At 45.7% G+C, this 17366-nt stretch overlaps 1 protein-coding gene across 2 annotated transcripts in view; it reads right to left on the bottom strand.

The window, feature by feature from the left end:
* Gnptab (N-acetylglucosamine-1-phosphate transferase subunits alpha and beta) overlaps positions 1-17366 on the bottom strand; it is a 70786-nt gene that overhangs the window by 26123 nt on the left and 27297 nt on the right. For both annotated transcript variants that reach the window (XM_055627803.1, XM_055627804.1), the window contains exons 3-7: positions 13886-14005; positions 13348-13389; positions 11261-11466; positions 5909-5973; positions 5445-5579 (exon numbers count right to left, since the gene is read on the bottom strand). In XM_055627803.1, coding sequence (XP_055483778.1) covers positions 5445-5579; positions 5909-5973; positions 11261-11466; positions 13348-13389; positions 13886-14005 — 568 coding nt within the window. The remainder of the gene's footprint in view (positions 1-5444; positions 5580-5908; positions 5974-11260; positions 11467-13347; positions 13390-13885; positions 14006-17366) is intronic.

The raw sequence follows: 17366 nt of genomic DNA, 5'->3' as shown, positions 1-17366 counted from the left end.
GTGCCAGTGTCACTGAACCACACAGACCTTCCCAGCTCACAGCAAGCCTTTCCAGCCTTCAGGACTTCAGCAAGGTTACACACTCTGTAAAATGCGCCAGTGTCACTGAACCACACAGACCTTCCCTGCTCCCCTGGCTGCACGTTGTGTCACAGTGCCACAATACCTGAGGGAAACAACTTCAGGAGGAAGGATTCCCTGTGGCCCACTATTTGAAGGAGCTGTCCATTGTGGAGCAGGAAGAATGATGGCAGGGGCACCACACTGCCTCTTCCTGACTTGGCAGACCAGGAGGTGGAAACAATGGGCAAGCAGGGCTGGCCTAGCAGCTCCCTGGTGGCCCACTTCACCAGCTAGGACCCATCTCCCAAAGGTCCCACAACCACTCAAAACAGTGCCACCGGCTGGCACTCGGGTGTTGAAAACACAGGCGCCTTTGGGGTACACGTCTGTCTAAATCATAACAGAGCAACTCTGTAGCAGTCTGTTTAGTTACTCACACTCCCCAAAGACTTCCTGTGTAATTCCTGTGCTTCCAAACCCAATTTCAACCCTTGAAGGCTGGGCACAAACCTCCTGATCCACCACCACACACCCCACTCAGAGCCACCATCACTGGATTACACGTACTGTGAGCGTTTCCTTAGGACCTCTGTGGCAATGTCCCATCTGCCCTTCACATGTTATACAGCAGAATAAAAGCAAAATCAAGAGTAAAGGGACATGTCCCACCATGCAGGAACCTGTCTAAAACCACAGAAGGGTCTGTAGTGAACTGAGTTAAAGACAATGGGCAATTTATCAAGAGAATTTCTGTACCTGTCACATCTAAAAACTCTACTGATGAATTTGTAGGTAATTAGTCAGATTATAAGAGGACTCACCTCAAGGTTTCTCAAAACAGAAAACCTGAGAGAGGGTTGTTTGTTATATGGGAGGGGAGTGAATGGAAATACAGTTTGTAGGAATTCAAATCCATTATCTTACAAATACAGCACTTTCTGGTCCCACTCCTCTCCTTAGAGCAACAGAAAGCAGGCTGTCCTTTAAGCAGGACACATGAGGGCAAAGGTTTATGCACACATCAAATCAGTTCAGTGCCCATCATTACGAGCGCATCATGACAAACTTTCCCTCATGGTCTGACTCTGCATCCTGTGAGCGTCCTTCAAGCAAGTGTGGTGCACAGCCCTTGTGTGGAGGTACAGAGACGATGTTCTAAGACAGGACGTTCTAAGACAAGACTATGTCCTAAAATACAGCCTGTGATGTCTGCTGGATACAGCTGGGGCCTCCCCGGCTACTCCTGGACCACAATCCTCAGCAAAAGCCTCCAGGTGAGCTCAGAAGCAGGACGTGAGGTAGCTGCTGAGGTCCTGAGGTCCACTGTCTTACAGCCGTCCCACTTACACGCTGCACATGCCTGTCCTGCAAAACTCCTCACTGAACTCGCTCCTCCCACTGTAGTTCAGTGTGGTCATGTCATCAATTCGACCTTCACTGTGCACACCCACCTCCCCTTCCCATCTTCCTTCTCCCCAACAGCTTGTTGACATTTGCTATTGGGTATTTTTCAGATGTTTCAGGAACTACTCCCATCACTGGCATTCATGGCCGGAAGTCCTTGGACAGGAATATCTTTGCAGGACTGAACTAGTTTTCTTGCCTCCAGCTTCTTCCTATCTAACATCTACGCCTGCCCCTACTCTGTGCTTTAGAAAGATTGCCAGATTGTCTTCGGGTCACAGCCCTCCCTGCCTCCAGGATAAGGCCCAGCAATCTTGCCTTACCGATCTCACCAGGCCCACCCCTCAGGAACCCTGTGGCAACCAGGCTCTAGAAACTCCTCAGATGCACTATCCACTTCCAAGCTTGCAGCCCTCTGTTCAGGCTGTTCTCTCTGCATTCTCTTCCCAATCTAAGAACAGTGGCTCTGTTAAGGGCCCAGCTAAGCTGCAAAGCCCATCTAACTCCTAATGCGCCCAAAGCGCCCAGGCGTCCTTGGGCACTTTATACTCCTACCTGCAAATGTTCATGTCCCAAGTAAATGCTTTAAGACCCTCGGTTCTCCCTCACATAGTCCCTGGCATGTAGGAGCTATTGGATAAAAATCATCTAGATGGCCTGGGAACCTATGAAAGAAAACCCCATTCTCAGAAGACCCGTAATGAAACCAGAAAGCAGAGCCTCAGGGAAGAGCGGAAGAACTGGGGGCTGGGAATGGCTCCATGAAGGTCCGAGGACCTCAGTTCAGATCCCCAGAACCCATGTACAAGCCGGGCATGCCTACAAGTCTAGTACTTGGAAGGGGGCAAGGAGATAGGCAGATTCCCTAGGGCTCATTGTTCAGGCAGCCTGGCCAACTGATGAGGCCAAAGACTCAATGAGAGATTCTGGCTCAAAACCAAAACAACAACAAAGCAAAACAAACAAACAACACCAAACCTCGGGGGGGGGGGGGGGGGGGGGGGGGAGTGACCAAGGACGATGTCTGAGTGAAGCGCTGGCCGCCAGTGCACTCACACCCATAAACATAAGCTTACAGGAACAATGACCGCCCCTCCCCCAACACACAGATCTGAAGGAGAGACTCAACTGCTGCCCCTCCAGTCACCAGCACACCTTACCAAGAACAGCCGCAGAGGCCCGCCTCTACTTGGCGCTGTGGTCTTTGTCAGCACACACTGCTCGCCCACGGGCACATCTAAGGTTGTTAGCATAGAGGAGCAGGGAGAGCAGCAGCATGTGAAATATCCATACTTGAGTGTAAGATGGAAAGCAGAATGAATTCCTAATTTCATTTAAAATTTTGACTAATTTATTCACTTTGTATCCCAGCTATAGCCCCTTCCCTCATCCCCTCCCAATCCCACCCTCCCTCCATCTCATCTCTCATTCCCCTCTCCAAGTACACCTATAGGGGAGATCCTCCTCCCCTTCCATCTGACCCTAGCCTATTCGGTCTCATCAGAACTGGCTACTCTGTCTTCCTCTGTCGCCTGATAAGGCTGTTCCCCGCTCAGGGGGAGGTGATCAAAGAGCCAGACACTGAGTTCACGTTAGAGACAGTCCCTGTTCTCCTTACTATGGAACCCACTTGGATACTGAGCTGCCATAGGCTACACCTGTGCAGGGGTTCTAGGTTATCTCTATGAATGGTCCTTGGTTGGAGTATCAGTCTCAGAAAAGACCCCTGGGTCCAGATTTTGTTTGGTTCTGTTGCTCTCCTTGTGGAGCTCCTGTCCCTTTATCTCCCCCTTCTTTCATATGATTCCCTGCACTCTGCCTAAAGTTTGGCTATGAGTCTCAGCATCTGCTTTGATACTCAGCTGGGTAGAGTCCTTCAGAGGCCCTCTGTGGTAGGCTCCTGTCCCATTTCCTGTTTTCTCCCTCTTCCAATGTCTATCCTGTTTGCCTTTGAATGAGGATTGAGTATCTTACCAGGATCCTCCTTATTGCTTAGCTTCCTTAGGTATACAGATTTTAGTATGTTTATCCTATATTATAGGTCTAGTATCCACTTATAAGTGAGTATATAATGTGTGTCTTTCTGCTTCTGGGATACTTCATTCTGGATGATCTTTTCTAGTTCCCACCATTTGCCTACAAATTTCATGATACAAAGTGAATAAATTTTAATAAACAAAAAAATAAATTAAAAAATAAAAAAAGATCAAGAGAAAAAAAAAAAAGTAGGATGAACAAGTCATGGAGACCAGCAAGCACAATTCCTCTATTACCTTTGCTTCTGTTCCTGACTCAAGCTATATGCCTTGCATTTTTGGCCTGACTTTCATGCATGATGGATTATAACCTGTAGGATAAAAATAAACCTTTCATCCTCAAATTTTTATTTTATTTATTTATTTATTTATTTATTTATTACTAATGTGGATTTACAGAAACAGAATGAAGGAAGTCATTCTTCTCATATAAAGGAGATGTCAGTGAAAAGGACAGATGTACATGTGTCTGTAGGTCTGAGACTAGCAACTAAAAAGGCAAGAAGCAAAAGCTGATCTATGGCTTTAACTGTTCAAACCAGTATTGAAAGCACCTTAGGGGAAGAAGGAGATGTTCTGTCTATTTTAGAGCAACTGCAGATTAACCACAAGTTCAACCCAAATATAGCTGATTACTGTTCCGTTCCATACAAGTACTGCATAGCAACTGAATGCACTTCTGGAACGCCTACCATAGCTCAAAGTGCAATGAAGAAGACTATGGGTGACAGCTGGGCACAGCGGTCATTTCTGTAATCCCAATACTCTGGAAGTAGAGACGGGAAGCTTACAAGTCTGAAGACAGCCTAGTCTACATAGCAGGCCAGCCAAATTATATAGCAAGCCCTATCCCAAACAAAAATGAAGAAGAGAAGGAGGCAGAAGGAAGAAGAGAAACAAACGCAGAAAGCAAGCTAGCAAGATATGAAACAAAGAAAAACTAGACATCATTCACACCATCATTTTCTTACAAACATGACACAAAGCATCTTAGCCTGTAAAATCCAGTGAAAGAGGAGGAGAAAGAAGTGAGTTAAAGGGAACTTTGGGATGGAGTGACTAATACAAGTACTGAGTAAGAACCCCCTTACTCCCTTTCCATTAACCCCACCTTCTCCGTCCCCTCCCAAACTGTTAAATGGCAAAAATAGGGGAAGTGGGAATCAAGCAAGCTAAACCTAGTGGCAGAGTTTCAAGAGCCAGATGCCAACAACTCCAGGGGTAAGGACTCCACGCCCTCTCCTCTAAGAGAAAGATGCTTACTCCGTGAAATGTTATGATAGCATGACATAAGGTCAACCAGAAACAGAAAATACACTCCCATGGCTGTGTCCACAGTCTATCAGGCAAATGATTCAGAAAAGGCTAGTCACCAGCCAGTCAAAGTCAGTCCTCAGAAAAAAAAGGGTCCAAGCTGAAGGGTAAGAAATACACACCAATGCCTGAATCAACATTTCATATTATCAAACATTGTAGATATCAGAAGTATAGCCCCTTTCTGAATGAAAGCTTTCACAAATAGGCAGGTTAGAGCTCTTACTACTTTTATGACTTTCCCCAACACAAGCACAAACACACACACAGACATGTACACTGTAAGAATAAGCAAATTATTTTTAAAAAGTAATTTCAGAGTTGGGTTTGAAGGCACAAATCTGTAATACTAGAACTTGAGAGGATGAGGCAGGAGGATTGCTGTGAGCTCAACACCAACCTGGCTGTAGGATAAGACCTAGTGTCAAGGAAAACGGAGTAAGCAATGAGGACCTTCTGCACACATTTACCTTTCTGACAGCGTACTGTGACAGGACAGAGTACATCTTTGCCTTTTATAACTGTCAGTTAAACTTTGAAAAAAGTGCGCAGTGGGTCACGACAGAAGGGTCACATGTGGGATGAGATGCCCGCGTGCCGTTCCCGTGGCTCTTTTTCTGTTCTTACCAGTTTTATCTTAGAAGACAGAGTTTCTGGCAGCTTTGTCTTCAGCTGACTTGTCTCCTTGAATGTCGGCGGGAACCCGCTAAGGAATGCCAAGTCTCGCATCAGCACTAAGCCTGGGACTTCTTTGTCTGTTGTCTAAAAGAAAGGGAAAAGACTCAGCTTACCTCCCCGGATCAAGACGCTGATGAAGACTTAGAGCAGAAGTTGCTGTGCTTCCTCTGTGCTCTCAGAGCATCAAATTAGGAATATCCCCAGAGCTGCACACTCACTAGCACCAATGCTTCAGAGAAAAGGTTAAGGAGCAAAGCATGGTGGCACAGGACTGCAATGCCAACAGGAAGCAGGGAGATGGCAAGTTCAAGGCCAGCTGGGACTCCACTGCAACAGCTAAGGGAAACAGTGCTATCACTCGTACTTTTGCTCGGGTGCAGTGCAGAAGTACAATCAGACTTCAGGTGACATACCAAATACGCCCTCCAAACTGTCTGCTTGCTGCTGCCCTTGGACAGTCCGGCGTGGGCATCTTCCACTGCAACACACAAGAGGCGAGCACATGATTAACAAACACTTCTATACTCCCGGCACAACACTGCACAGAGCATTTGGGGAGCTATTAAAGTAGCATAATACATGCTTTCAAAAAAGTGATTAGAGAAGGTAAAATTATCACATTCACCAAAGAAGGCACAATGGGAAGCAGCGTATGAATAAACACTGAATTCTGCATTGCAGAGACTTATGCAGGCTGTACAGGCATAGCCTGTGCTCTGCGGGAATAAATGAAGGCAAGCCGGACTGCAAGGAAGACATGATGGGATGACAGAAAAATCCCAGAGATAAGAGCAAAGCTGGATGAGAAAAAGAAAAGCATCGCTTGACTCAATCCTCTAGGAACACCATAACTAGCAAATAAGAGCAGCCAGCCTGGGGAAGGGAGCTTGAACAACAGGCAGTGGGATTTTTACAGAAGCGAGCAGCTGCCTGACAGCCACAGCCTTAAGCAGCAGCTTTCCCACACTGGAAGGCTTAGCTTCATTGGGTGCTATGGAACAGGGTTGGGGGCTGGTGGGCACTCAGCTGCAAGAGGGCTATGAAGGAAAGGGCACAGGTGACACTGCGAAGATGCTGCTGACATCCGGTATGGATGAAAACGGGAAATCTCAGGGTGGGGGCTCTGACTCGGATCTTCCAGAGGGACGGATGAGGCAGGTCCTCGGGGTTACAGTCTGGGAGATGGACAGCAACCATGAATGAGAGTCTCAAGCACACCATAAGAACAGTGGCGGGGCGGGGCTGTAGATAAGGGGGACAGCACCAGCTGAGCATGCACAAGGCCCTGGGTAGGCTGCAGTGAAGGAAGTGTTGAAACTGTCCACAAGGACTGGGCCAGGAGTGGGAGTTCACTCCTACAAGCTCAGCGCTCGGGGAGCTGATGCAGACGACTGTCACAGGCTCAATACCAGCTTGTACACCATGGATGCTAGAACAGCTGGGGCCATTCAGCAGTATCCGATCTCACAAGACCACTGTCATCACCACCGACAGCCATGCCCCTAAAAGCAGCGACGCTGGACAGCAGGAGTGACCCCAACTTTCTTTTTTTCTTCTTTTACAATTTATTCGCTTTATATCCCTCATCTCTTCCCCATCCCACCCTCCCTCTTCTCCTTTATCCCCCTCTTCTAGTCCACTGAAAGGGGTTGCCTTCCCCCCTACCATCTGACCCTAGCCTATCTAGTCTCTTCAGGACTGTCTGGGTCCTCTTCCTCTGTGGCCTGGGAAGGCCGCATCAGCAGGGGGAAGTGATCAAAGAAAAAGAAAAAAAACTCAGCAACTGAGTTTGTGTCAGACTCCTACTCCCCTTGCTCAGAACCCCACATGGAAACTGAGCTGCCTGTGGGTTACATCTGAGCACTTGGTTGGTGCATCTGTCTCTGCAGGATACCCTGGACCCAGATAGTTTGGCTTTGTTGGTCTCCTTGTGGAGCCCCTGTTCCCTTCGGGTTCTTCTACCCCCCTGCTTCTTTCATAAGATTCCCTGTTCTCTGCCCAAAGTTTGGCTGTGAGCCTCAGCACCTGCTTTGATCCCCTGTTGGGTGGAGCCTTTCAGAGGACATCTATGGTAGGCTCCCATCCTGGTTCCTCTCTTCCACTGCTTCTGGTGTCTATCCTGTTTGCCCTTCAAAGTGAGATTTAAGCATCCTCCCTACGGACCTTCTTGTTGTTTAGCTTCTTTAGAACTATAGATTTTGGCATGTTTATCCTGTGTTATATGGCTAATACCCACTTGTAAGTGAGTATATATCATACGTGTCTTTCTGTTTCTGGGTTACCTCACTCAGGATGATCTTTTCTAGTTCCATCCATTTGCCTACAAATTTCATGATATCCTTGTTCTTAATGACTGAGTAGTATTCCACTGTGCAAATGTACCACAATTTCCATATCCATTCTTCGGATGAGGGACATCTACGTTGTTTCCAGATTCTGGCTATTACAAATAAAGCTGCTATGAACACAGCTGAGCAAATGTCCTTGTTGAAGGGTGGCACATCTTTCAGATATATACCCAGGAGTGGTATGGTTGGATCCTGAGGTAACACTATTCCTGATTTTCTGAGAAAGCACCAAGTTGATTTCCAAAGTAGTTGTACAAGTTTGCACTCCCACCAGCAATGGAGTAAGGTTCCACTTTCTCCACATCCTCTCCAGCATGTGTTGTCACTTGGTCTTAGCTTTTGATCTTAGCTTTTGATCTCAGCCATTCTGATGGGTGAAAGGTGAAATCTCGGGGTCATTTTGATTTGCATCTCCCTGATGACTAAGGACATTGAGCATTTCTTTGTGCTTCTGGGTAATACATGCATGCATGTACAATCTCAGCAAAGTCTTTACAACTTTCTCACACCACCTTCACGTTTATAAGAGACATACAGGCTGAAAACTCAGCAGGGCAGCTTGTGACTGACCCATCTGACTGAAGGATGTGTACCACGCAGCCATAGCTAACCTGCAAAAATGCTTCAGTGGTTTGCCACGGTTCTTGTCTCCATTAACCCCACACCAAAGTTTTGAAAGAAATGGGAAGTGTGTTTGTGAAATGTATAGATGAAGCTGACAGGAATATTTTTCTTTTTCTTTTGAGACAGGGTTTCTCTGTGTAGCCCTGGCTGTCCTGGAACTCATTCTGTAGACCAGGCTGGCCTCAGAACTTAGAGAGATCTGCCTGTCACTGCCTCCCAAATGCTCGGATTAAAGGTGTTGTGCTACCACAGCCCAGTGGGATTTCTTATCCTAGATAACAGACTAACAACTCTCCAAATTTGTGGCTTCTGTCTTCGACACATCAGATCTAGCAATATACAGTCTCCTACAAAGGTTCAATCTGTAAGTGGCAGCCACAAACCAGTTCCACAAACAACCATCACAAGAGATATTTGCCAAGAAACCTAGGTGGGCTGGCCTTCAAAATGGGCAGACTCCAAATACTCCTCACTCCTCCGCTCTCAGGAACACTCGTTCCTGCCTGGATTATGACCACTGTCCCTTCTCAGTTTATTCTCTCTACACACAGCAAACCTAGTTTTATGAAACATGAATTAGACTGTTGCTCTGGTGGTCACCCATTGAACTATGGGTAAAAAACTCTGGGTTCAATGTAGCTACTGTCCCACCCCAATTCTCCATGCTCATCTTTGGCCTGCTTTCTCTTGGTCACCTTCTTTTGCCCACACAGGCCTCCTGCTCCACAGACACAGTAGTTGCGTTCCCGCTGTAGGAATAGCCTTGGCAATGGCTGTTCAACTCCCTGATAATTCTTTAGTCACTCCTCTGTTGCTGGCATCCCCACCTTCATGTCTCATTAAAGTCATCTTCTTCACAAAGCCTGTCCCTACCACTCCATCTAGATTCACCCCCTTCCCTGACTGCCTTCTCCTTCCCCACTTGGCCCCGTTCAGTTATTCTTTGTAGCATTATTTTCTACAAAATATATAATTTACTTATGCGTTAATTGTTTGACAATTCAGGAGAGAATGCAGCCATCTGTTCATCTGCTTTAATAAAACACTGTTAAGTGAATAGGTCTGCTTTCCCTGCAGAGTGAGACACGAGAAATACAAAGGTCATGTCCAGCTGACACATTTTAATGTATTTTTAATGCCGAGGACCAAACACAAGGTCCATGCTAGGCAAGGACTCCACCCCAAGCTATTTCCATAGTGAACATACTGTAAATGTATCCTGAGAACAACCAAGAACTAAGAGATCAAAAGTGAAAAGAACACCCCATGGTGAAGGAATTACATCCCTGCTCTATGCCCACTAGAAACACATTTCATCTGTGTATAAAAAAAAATATGAGGAAAACATTTGTAGTTTTATCTAAAAGCCAGTTTATCCCAGAGGCAAATGAGCTGCCACAAGAAGGCATCACTTTTTGTAACTCAAGGATGTGAGCGTAACTGAAAAAGCCATTTTGCTTTGGACTCTTGGGAGCAGGCTGTGAGGTTGGGCTGGGTGAGTGCTAACCACACCTCTCATTTGAAAGGGGAGAAGCTTGAATTCAGAAAGGTGATAATTTCCTTCCACCTAAAAATAATGACAGGACTAGGAATAGCATCATGGCATTCTTCATGATAGAAACTGGTATGTGGCAAAGTTTTGTCTCCATCAATAAATTACACAGGATGACATAAATTCCTATACAATTGAAAATATACTACAGATACCAGCAGCTTCACGCCAGGAACTAATTCCAGCAGCTGCTTAGCAGCCAGAACGCCTTACAGTTCTGGAGGCAGGAAGGGCAAGAACAGGGTCCAGCAGAGTTGAACTGGGCTCTAGAAAGGACCCTCTTCCCAACTACAGTTAGGTATCATCTTGTTAACCTCCCATGGGGAAGGGCTAGAGTCTGGGGTCTGTATTGTAAAAGGGTGTTAATTCTACTCACAAAGGCTCAGCCTTCATGCCCTGGTCATCTCCCAAAAGTCCCCACCTCCTGGGTTATCCCTTTAGAAGTTTGGATTTCACTGTGTGAAGCAGAAGGAAAAGAGAGTACAGATGCTCTGGTATGTTCCATGGTTAAGAAAAACCAGCCTCCAGAACGACTTTGAGCCAGGAGAAGGTACTATTTGAGCACCAGATCAAAGGTCCTCATAGAATAAGAACACAGTATGATGTGTCTGCTTGGAGATGGAGGAAATGCTGTGCAGTCCTTTTCTGAGATGACAGACTGCTACAGTACAATAAAATAATAGTTCTTTGGCTTTTCTCTGGACATTTTTAGTTTATCAGACAGTTCTTAAAAACGGGAACATTTGTTTCATTCAGAATTTTGTTATTCTGAGTATCAATGACCACATGGTTTAAAAATAACACTCAGGAATCTGGGCATGGTAGCTCACACTTTTAGTATTAGCACTCATGAGGCAGAGGCAGGTAGATCACTGAATTAGGGAATCTGAGAATTAGGCGAGGCCAGTCTGGTTTACATAGTGAGTTCCAGGATGGCCAGGGCTACATAATAGAGACTAAGCCCCCAACAACGAAACCTCCAAAAAATAATGAAAATAAAATATACACAGGGGCTAGAGAGATGACTCAGTAGACAAGAATACTGGCTGTTCTTCCAGAGGACCTGGGTTCAACTCCCAGAACCAATATGGCAGCTCACAGTTCTCTACAGCTCCAGTTCCAGGGGATCTAATACCCTTGTCTGCCCTTCAAGTATGGAATATACAGACATATACACAGACAAAACACTCATATATACAAAATAATAAGTAAATTTTTAAAAAGACAGGAAAAAATCTTACCATCCTTAGTAGTGTCAAAAACAACAACTGACACATTAGTAGAAGGATTTTTTGGTTTTGCAACATTGAACATGTCACTTGCAGCGTGAAAAGATGGATAAAGAGATGGCAGGTCCTTCAGGGAACTGTTGGCTGGCAGGGGTGGGTCCAGGACAAGCATGGGCACCTTAACGCAGTGCGTCAGCAGACACTCCAGCTGCTTCTCGCTGCAGAGACAGACAACACCTCAAACACAGGAAAGCTTGTAGCCACAATTAAATGAGGAGGGCTTTTAAAAGCCCATGGCCTATATAAAGTTATCATACCTTACTAAATCAGTTAATCTTAAGAATATAATTTTTTTTGTTAATAAGTATAGAATGAAAATAACAAGACACACTTTAACAATAGTTTTCAAAGTTCTGAAATTAATCACAAGAGTACCAATCAAGTGTGATGTCCCCTACTTGAAGGATGAGGCAAGAGGATCAATCATAAATTCTAGGCCCCTTTGGAATACATAGTAAAATGTCTCAAAAAAAAAAAAAAAAAAAAAAGAAAGAAAAGAAAAGAAAAAGAAAAAAAGACAAATTAAGTTTGCCACCAAAATTTACTAACTCAAAAATTCATAAGCAATTAAGAACAACCTGGTGTGGTGGTGCCCGCCTGTAATCCCAGCACTCAGGGAGCAGAGGCAGGTGAATCTCTATGAGTTTAAGGCCAGCCTGGTCTACAAAGTGAGTCCAGGACAGCCAAGGCTCCCCAGAGAAACCCTGTCTCAAAAAACAAAAATAAACAAAACAAAGAAATTAAGCACTTTAGTACTTTGAATTCCACTGAAGCCCCTTGTTGGCATATTAGGAAGGGGATTCTGGCTAATAATGTCATGTTACTAAGTACAACTTACCCATCCAATGAGAACAACATGAGCGACACAGGACGTTACAATGATACAAATACCAGTAAGTGTAACACAGGTCCACTGTGAGCACTAAGATCTTTCTACCTGAATAAGGCATGCACACACAGCATGGCTACAGAGTTCACAGATGGGAACCACAGCTAGTACAATGATATACCCAACTGTTCGACCTTCTTAGCTCATAACAGAAATGCAAAAGAAAGCAACTGTCGTCCCGTTGGCTCAATCAGGGCCCCTCAAAAATGATGACTCAGGGTTAATTCAAGCACCATAAATCTGTCACTCTCAAACAAATCTGGCTTCAGAGCTCTTTAGGGACACATATATCCCTACAACACACACACGTATAGTTACAACATACCTGTCCAATATATGGAGGGGTATGAAGCATGAAAATAATGCAGCAACACAGGAATTAAAAGGCAGGAGACATTAGGCCATGAACTATGACTGACAGTTGTGAGCTGAGTATATCTGCACACTCCTGCAATCTGAGCACATGAGAAAGAGGCAGGAGAAGCAGGAGTTTAAGGCTCTTCTCAACCACAGAGTGAGTGTGAAGGCCAGCCTGGGCTGTATTAGGCCTTGTTTTAAAAAATAAAAACAAGTCAAAAGACTGCTGAGGAATGAGTCATGATCATCTCCACAAACAACCTCTTTCAAAACCTAAGTGGGAAAGAAGCAGTTACAGGCTTCTGCTTGTCAGCAAGAGCCATTTTAAGGATCATCAGAGCCAAGCGTGATTGAAATCAAGAAAGGTGCATCTGGTTCGTCACTGGGCTGAATCCCCATCCAGGTCCTCAAATGTACACAACCTGACAGCTTCCAAAGATAAGGTGAGATGACAGATATACAAATAAATGATGGGCAGAATTATATAGTCAAAACGCAGGGTATAATTAGTTTAAGAGGCCAAGAGAACAATGTATCAGGACAGATAAATGAGAGTGCAAGCCTTGCCAAAAACAAGCAGGACTGGGCTGGCTAGAGCAGAAACAGCATGAGTGCCTGGGCCGGACACTGTTGAGCCCCACACGTTCTCTGATGCACGCACTTAACTGCGCTGTCAAAGGCGGCAGATGAGCAGCAGCTTGAAGACAAAACAGGACACTGTGTGACCGCACGTGATGATCTTGGCCCTTCACATCCATAAGCTTTATCTCTGAGAAGAAACCAAAATGCTTACCTCTTCTTTGTCGGTTCCGTTGTGTTCTTCCCAAGGATTTCCCTAATAAAGAGCAAATACAACTTGCTACTCAGGCATCAGCGAGTGTGAGCCCCAAGTGTGAACAAGGGAGTTTTACAATGCTGACTTTCTTGGTGCCTTCACTCGATCTGATATGGCTGTGGGGCGCGTCACAGTGCTTACGGCACTGAAAATGTAAACACATCCCATGCTCCAGTGAAATACTATCAGTAACCCTGAGCCTCCAACTGCAATCAGTAAAGTTCACCTAAAATGCTTTCCTGATAGTTTCCTTCTGCAGCATGGAAGGAGGCCAGCAGTCATTTTATGTGGTGGCTAGTCTTATACCTTCAGGAAATCTTCAAGTACAGGTGCAGCAGGCCTGCACTGGTGGTGTTATAAAGAAATAGGTAGGGGAGGCGCTGAGCAAATCTTACAGGCGGGAGAGAGAGCGGTGAGCCAGCTCTGGGTGATCACTTCGCCCATCCCTGATGTACACCTACGTGTGCCCCCCGCACACGGATTTCTTTTTATTTACCTCATAGCTTTCTGCTCTTCCTCCAACTGCTCCCGGACCTGCTGCAGTTCCTTCAGCAGTTCAAGGTCTGTGCCATTCACCCAGGTGTAAACCACATCGATTGGCATGGGTAGACAGAGCCTAGGGCAAACCAACAAGTCCTCCGGCTTAATTGTAGGTTTTCAGAACATTTGGGGGAAAGGTTTTAGCAGAACTTATATTTAAGAGTGGAGCACACCTTTAATCCCAGCACCTGGGAGGCAGACGCAAGTGGGTCTCTGAGTTCGAGGCTAGCCTGTCTACAGAGTAAGTTCTAGGACAGCCAGGGCAACACAGAAATCCTGTCTAAAAAAACCAAAATCAGAGCCAAGCACGGTGATGCACACCTGTATTCCCAGCATTGTCGGAGGCAGAGGCAGATGGAACTTTGTGAGTTTGAGGCCAGCCATGTCTACATGGACATGTCTGCAGGACAGCCAAGGCTACACACAGAGAACCTATCTCAAACAAAAAACAACCACCAACCAAACAACAACAACAACAAAGAGCTTCAATTTAGACATTATCAACGAAAAGGCCACAGGACTACAGCATGCACGTGTGATACAGCTGTGTGCTGTCCTGGAGCCCCTGGTGAAGAGTGGTGTCTGTCAAATACCATCTCTGTGAGCTGCATTATGTTAGAAACTTGATGGAATTTGTTTCATTTGATCACACAACCACCCTGTAAAGAGGTTGGTATCTCTCCTTTGTAAAGGTTACTTGAGGGGCTATCCAGATGGCTTGGTGAACTCAAAGTGCTTGCCACACAAACCTCAGACCTGGGTTTGATCCCTGGAAGGGTAACTAGAACTAAACTCCTGCGTGTTCTCCTCTGACCTCCATACATGCACCATGGCATGACACCGCCACCATCCTGCACACACACAGTGCTGATGACAATAGCAGTAACATAACAAAGAAAAGATCAGTGAGGAGACTCTACGAGACACAAGTAGGTCCTTAGAGCACAAACAGAGATCATCAGGTGGGGTTTTGTCTGAGGTGACAGAAGTTCTAGAACAAGTTGGTGTGGGAGCCATTCAACACTGAGAATGCATGTGTGCTGCTCTCAGGCATACACTTTACAAATGGTTAAACTGCTAATGTTCGTGTCATGGTAGGTTTTGCTTCAAGAAAATTGAGAACAGAGTTTCAAATAGGGGCTGTAGTCTTAGAATTCAGCTGAGATTAGATAAACAATCACTCATATATTCTGCAAATGCAGGATCAGCAGGATCAAATGTGGCCAAATATAGGAAGGTCATCAAAAGCTTAAGGAGTAAAACACAGTGAAGTTACCAAACGGTCTAGGCGGAAGTCTTGGCCTAAGTAATGCCTTCTGTGCCCAGATGGATGTTCCAAGTCCAGCCCTTCTCTTTTCCTTTGCTCCAGAACCCTTGACATCTTTCTCATATGTTAAGTGACTATTAGTTACATGTGTTCAAGAAGGCAGAAGGCCTTCCTGCTTTGCTTCCCAAAGTGGCTAGGCAGCACAGCAGCCGGCATGGAGTTGGTCAGCGTCTGCTCGAAAGCTACCAGCTAAGGCACCAGCATGGCACTTCTCCCGCCCTGCTCCTGCTCTTAAACCATCCACAAAATAAAAAAGGAGGCCCAGCCTTGCCTTAGTGTTTCTGTTCAAGTTTCTTCCCACCAAAATGATGTTTCTCCTTTGGCTCATCCACTTACCAAACCAAACCAAACCAAACCAAACCAAACCCCACCACCACTCCGACCTATGACACAGACTTCATGTCTATTTGGGTGTTGACATTTTAGATGGTTCTTTCCCTTTTCCAAATAAACGGACAGTTTTTCTTTGTTTTAGGGCCAACTTCCAAAGCTTTGTTGACAGTTAAACCTGATTATCAACTTGATTAGATTCAGAGGCGATCCCCATTGGCGTGGGTACCAGGGTGAATAAAATTCAGGAAAGGAGATAACTAGCTGAGTGCTGGCTTTCCTGCCACCGCTTCCTCATCCACCTATCTGTTGCACAGCTGCCCCACCTGCAAAGCCACTCAACCACCCAGCCTTCCCTGCTATGAAGCAACAGCCAAAATAAATAAATCAATCTTTTCTTCCTTAAGCTCCTCTTTGGAAGGTGTGTGGGTCACAGCTACAAGGAAATACACAGTCCTTTTGTCCTTCTTGCACCTGGGCACAGGATTAGGCTTCTGGCTGCAACTATATTTTTTTCATCAAGGATTAATTACTTCGTCGGAAAATAAATTAGTCAAAGTGACAATTTAAGCACCTTTTCCTTAGGTGGCACATACCTGTAATTCCAAAACTCTTAAGAGGCTCAAGAAAGGATGATCTTGAGTCAATCTAGGTTATGCCAAGACGCTGCTCCCCCCCAACCCCAAACCATGTGATGCTTATATTCTAGATAAGTGAAAACAGGAGATAAACTAAATAGATATAAAGTCAGAGATGTTAAATGTCACAGAGAAAATGAGAAAATTTAGAAAACCTATCTATGTAAGGACCGTTTTTAGACAGGGGTGTCAGGGATGGCCTTACCGGGAATGTAGCCCAGTGGTAGAGTGTTTTCTCAGTATGCATGAGGCCTACGGCTCCAACCTCAGCACTGGGATAAAGTGCAAGAATATGGCACTGTATAAAAAAGCCTAAAGTGAAGAAATGAGCCAGTTTGGAAGCTGGAGGAAGAAATACGCCAGGAAAAGGTATTTTCATGTTCCCTGAGACACACACATATCTGGCTTTTCCAAGAAACTAGGGAAGACCAAGCAAATGGAAGAATGTACCTAGAAACAGAGATCAGAGAGATAACAGGGGTCCCAGGAAACCAAGGATGCATACATGGGATCGCCCAGTGGTGAGCAACCATCACGGGCCCCAGCACAGGCAAGGCTTCACAATCACTACCGGGACATGGCGGCTGCCTGCCCTCACTCACCCTGTACGCGTAAAAACTCCCAGGCTGCTTTGCAGCCCTTCTCTCATGCCACCTGTAGCCACATCTTCCTTCCTCTGTCCACGCTCCCTCTTCAGCCCCATTCTCTTGGAACAGAATTCACTCACAACAGGCACCTTCCTTGGCACTTTATACTTGAAGGGATTCTTGCTACTTTTTACTTTGGCACGTGCGTCTTTCATGAGACAGCCAGCGCCTGGGGTATCACACAGCAACTGGCAGTTGCATGGAGGCCTTACAAGCAGGCTGCTGCTCTCTGTCCTTCAGGTTCTAACTGCACTGGTCTCAGGTGGGGCCTCTGAACGCTCTTCTAAGACCTCAGCTAATGCTGCTGCCACCACTGATCTGGGGGGGCTGTGCTCTGAGGTCAGCTGCGGTCAGCTGAGTTCTATGAGCTTCATCTTCCCCTACTACACAGCCAGTCAGATAGGTAAGATTAATGAACTCTTCTTGTTCATCACTATTCTCCTAGAGTCTAGAATAGCCCCTCGTACGAGAGGCTCATATATATTAGTTAGATAA

Source organism: Psammomys obesus, unplaced genomic scaffold (genome assembly GCF_907164565.1).
Source record: "Psammomys obesus unplaced genomic scaffold, mPsaObe1.curated_primary_1811, whole genome shotgun sequence".
In the NCBI taxonomy this organism is placed as follows: Eukaryota; Metazoa; Chordata; class Mammalia; order Rodentia; family Muridae; genus Psammomys; species Psammomys obesus.
The sequence above is the reverse complement of the archived record's forward strand: the minus strand, read 5'-3'. Positions and strand labels throughout refer to the sequence as shown.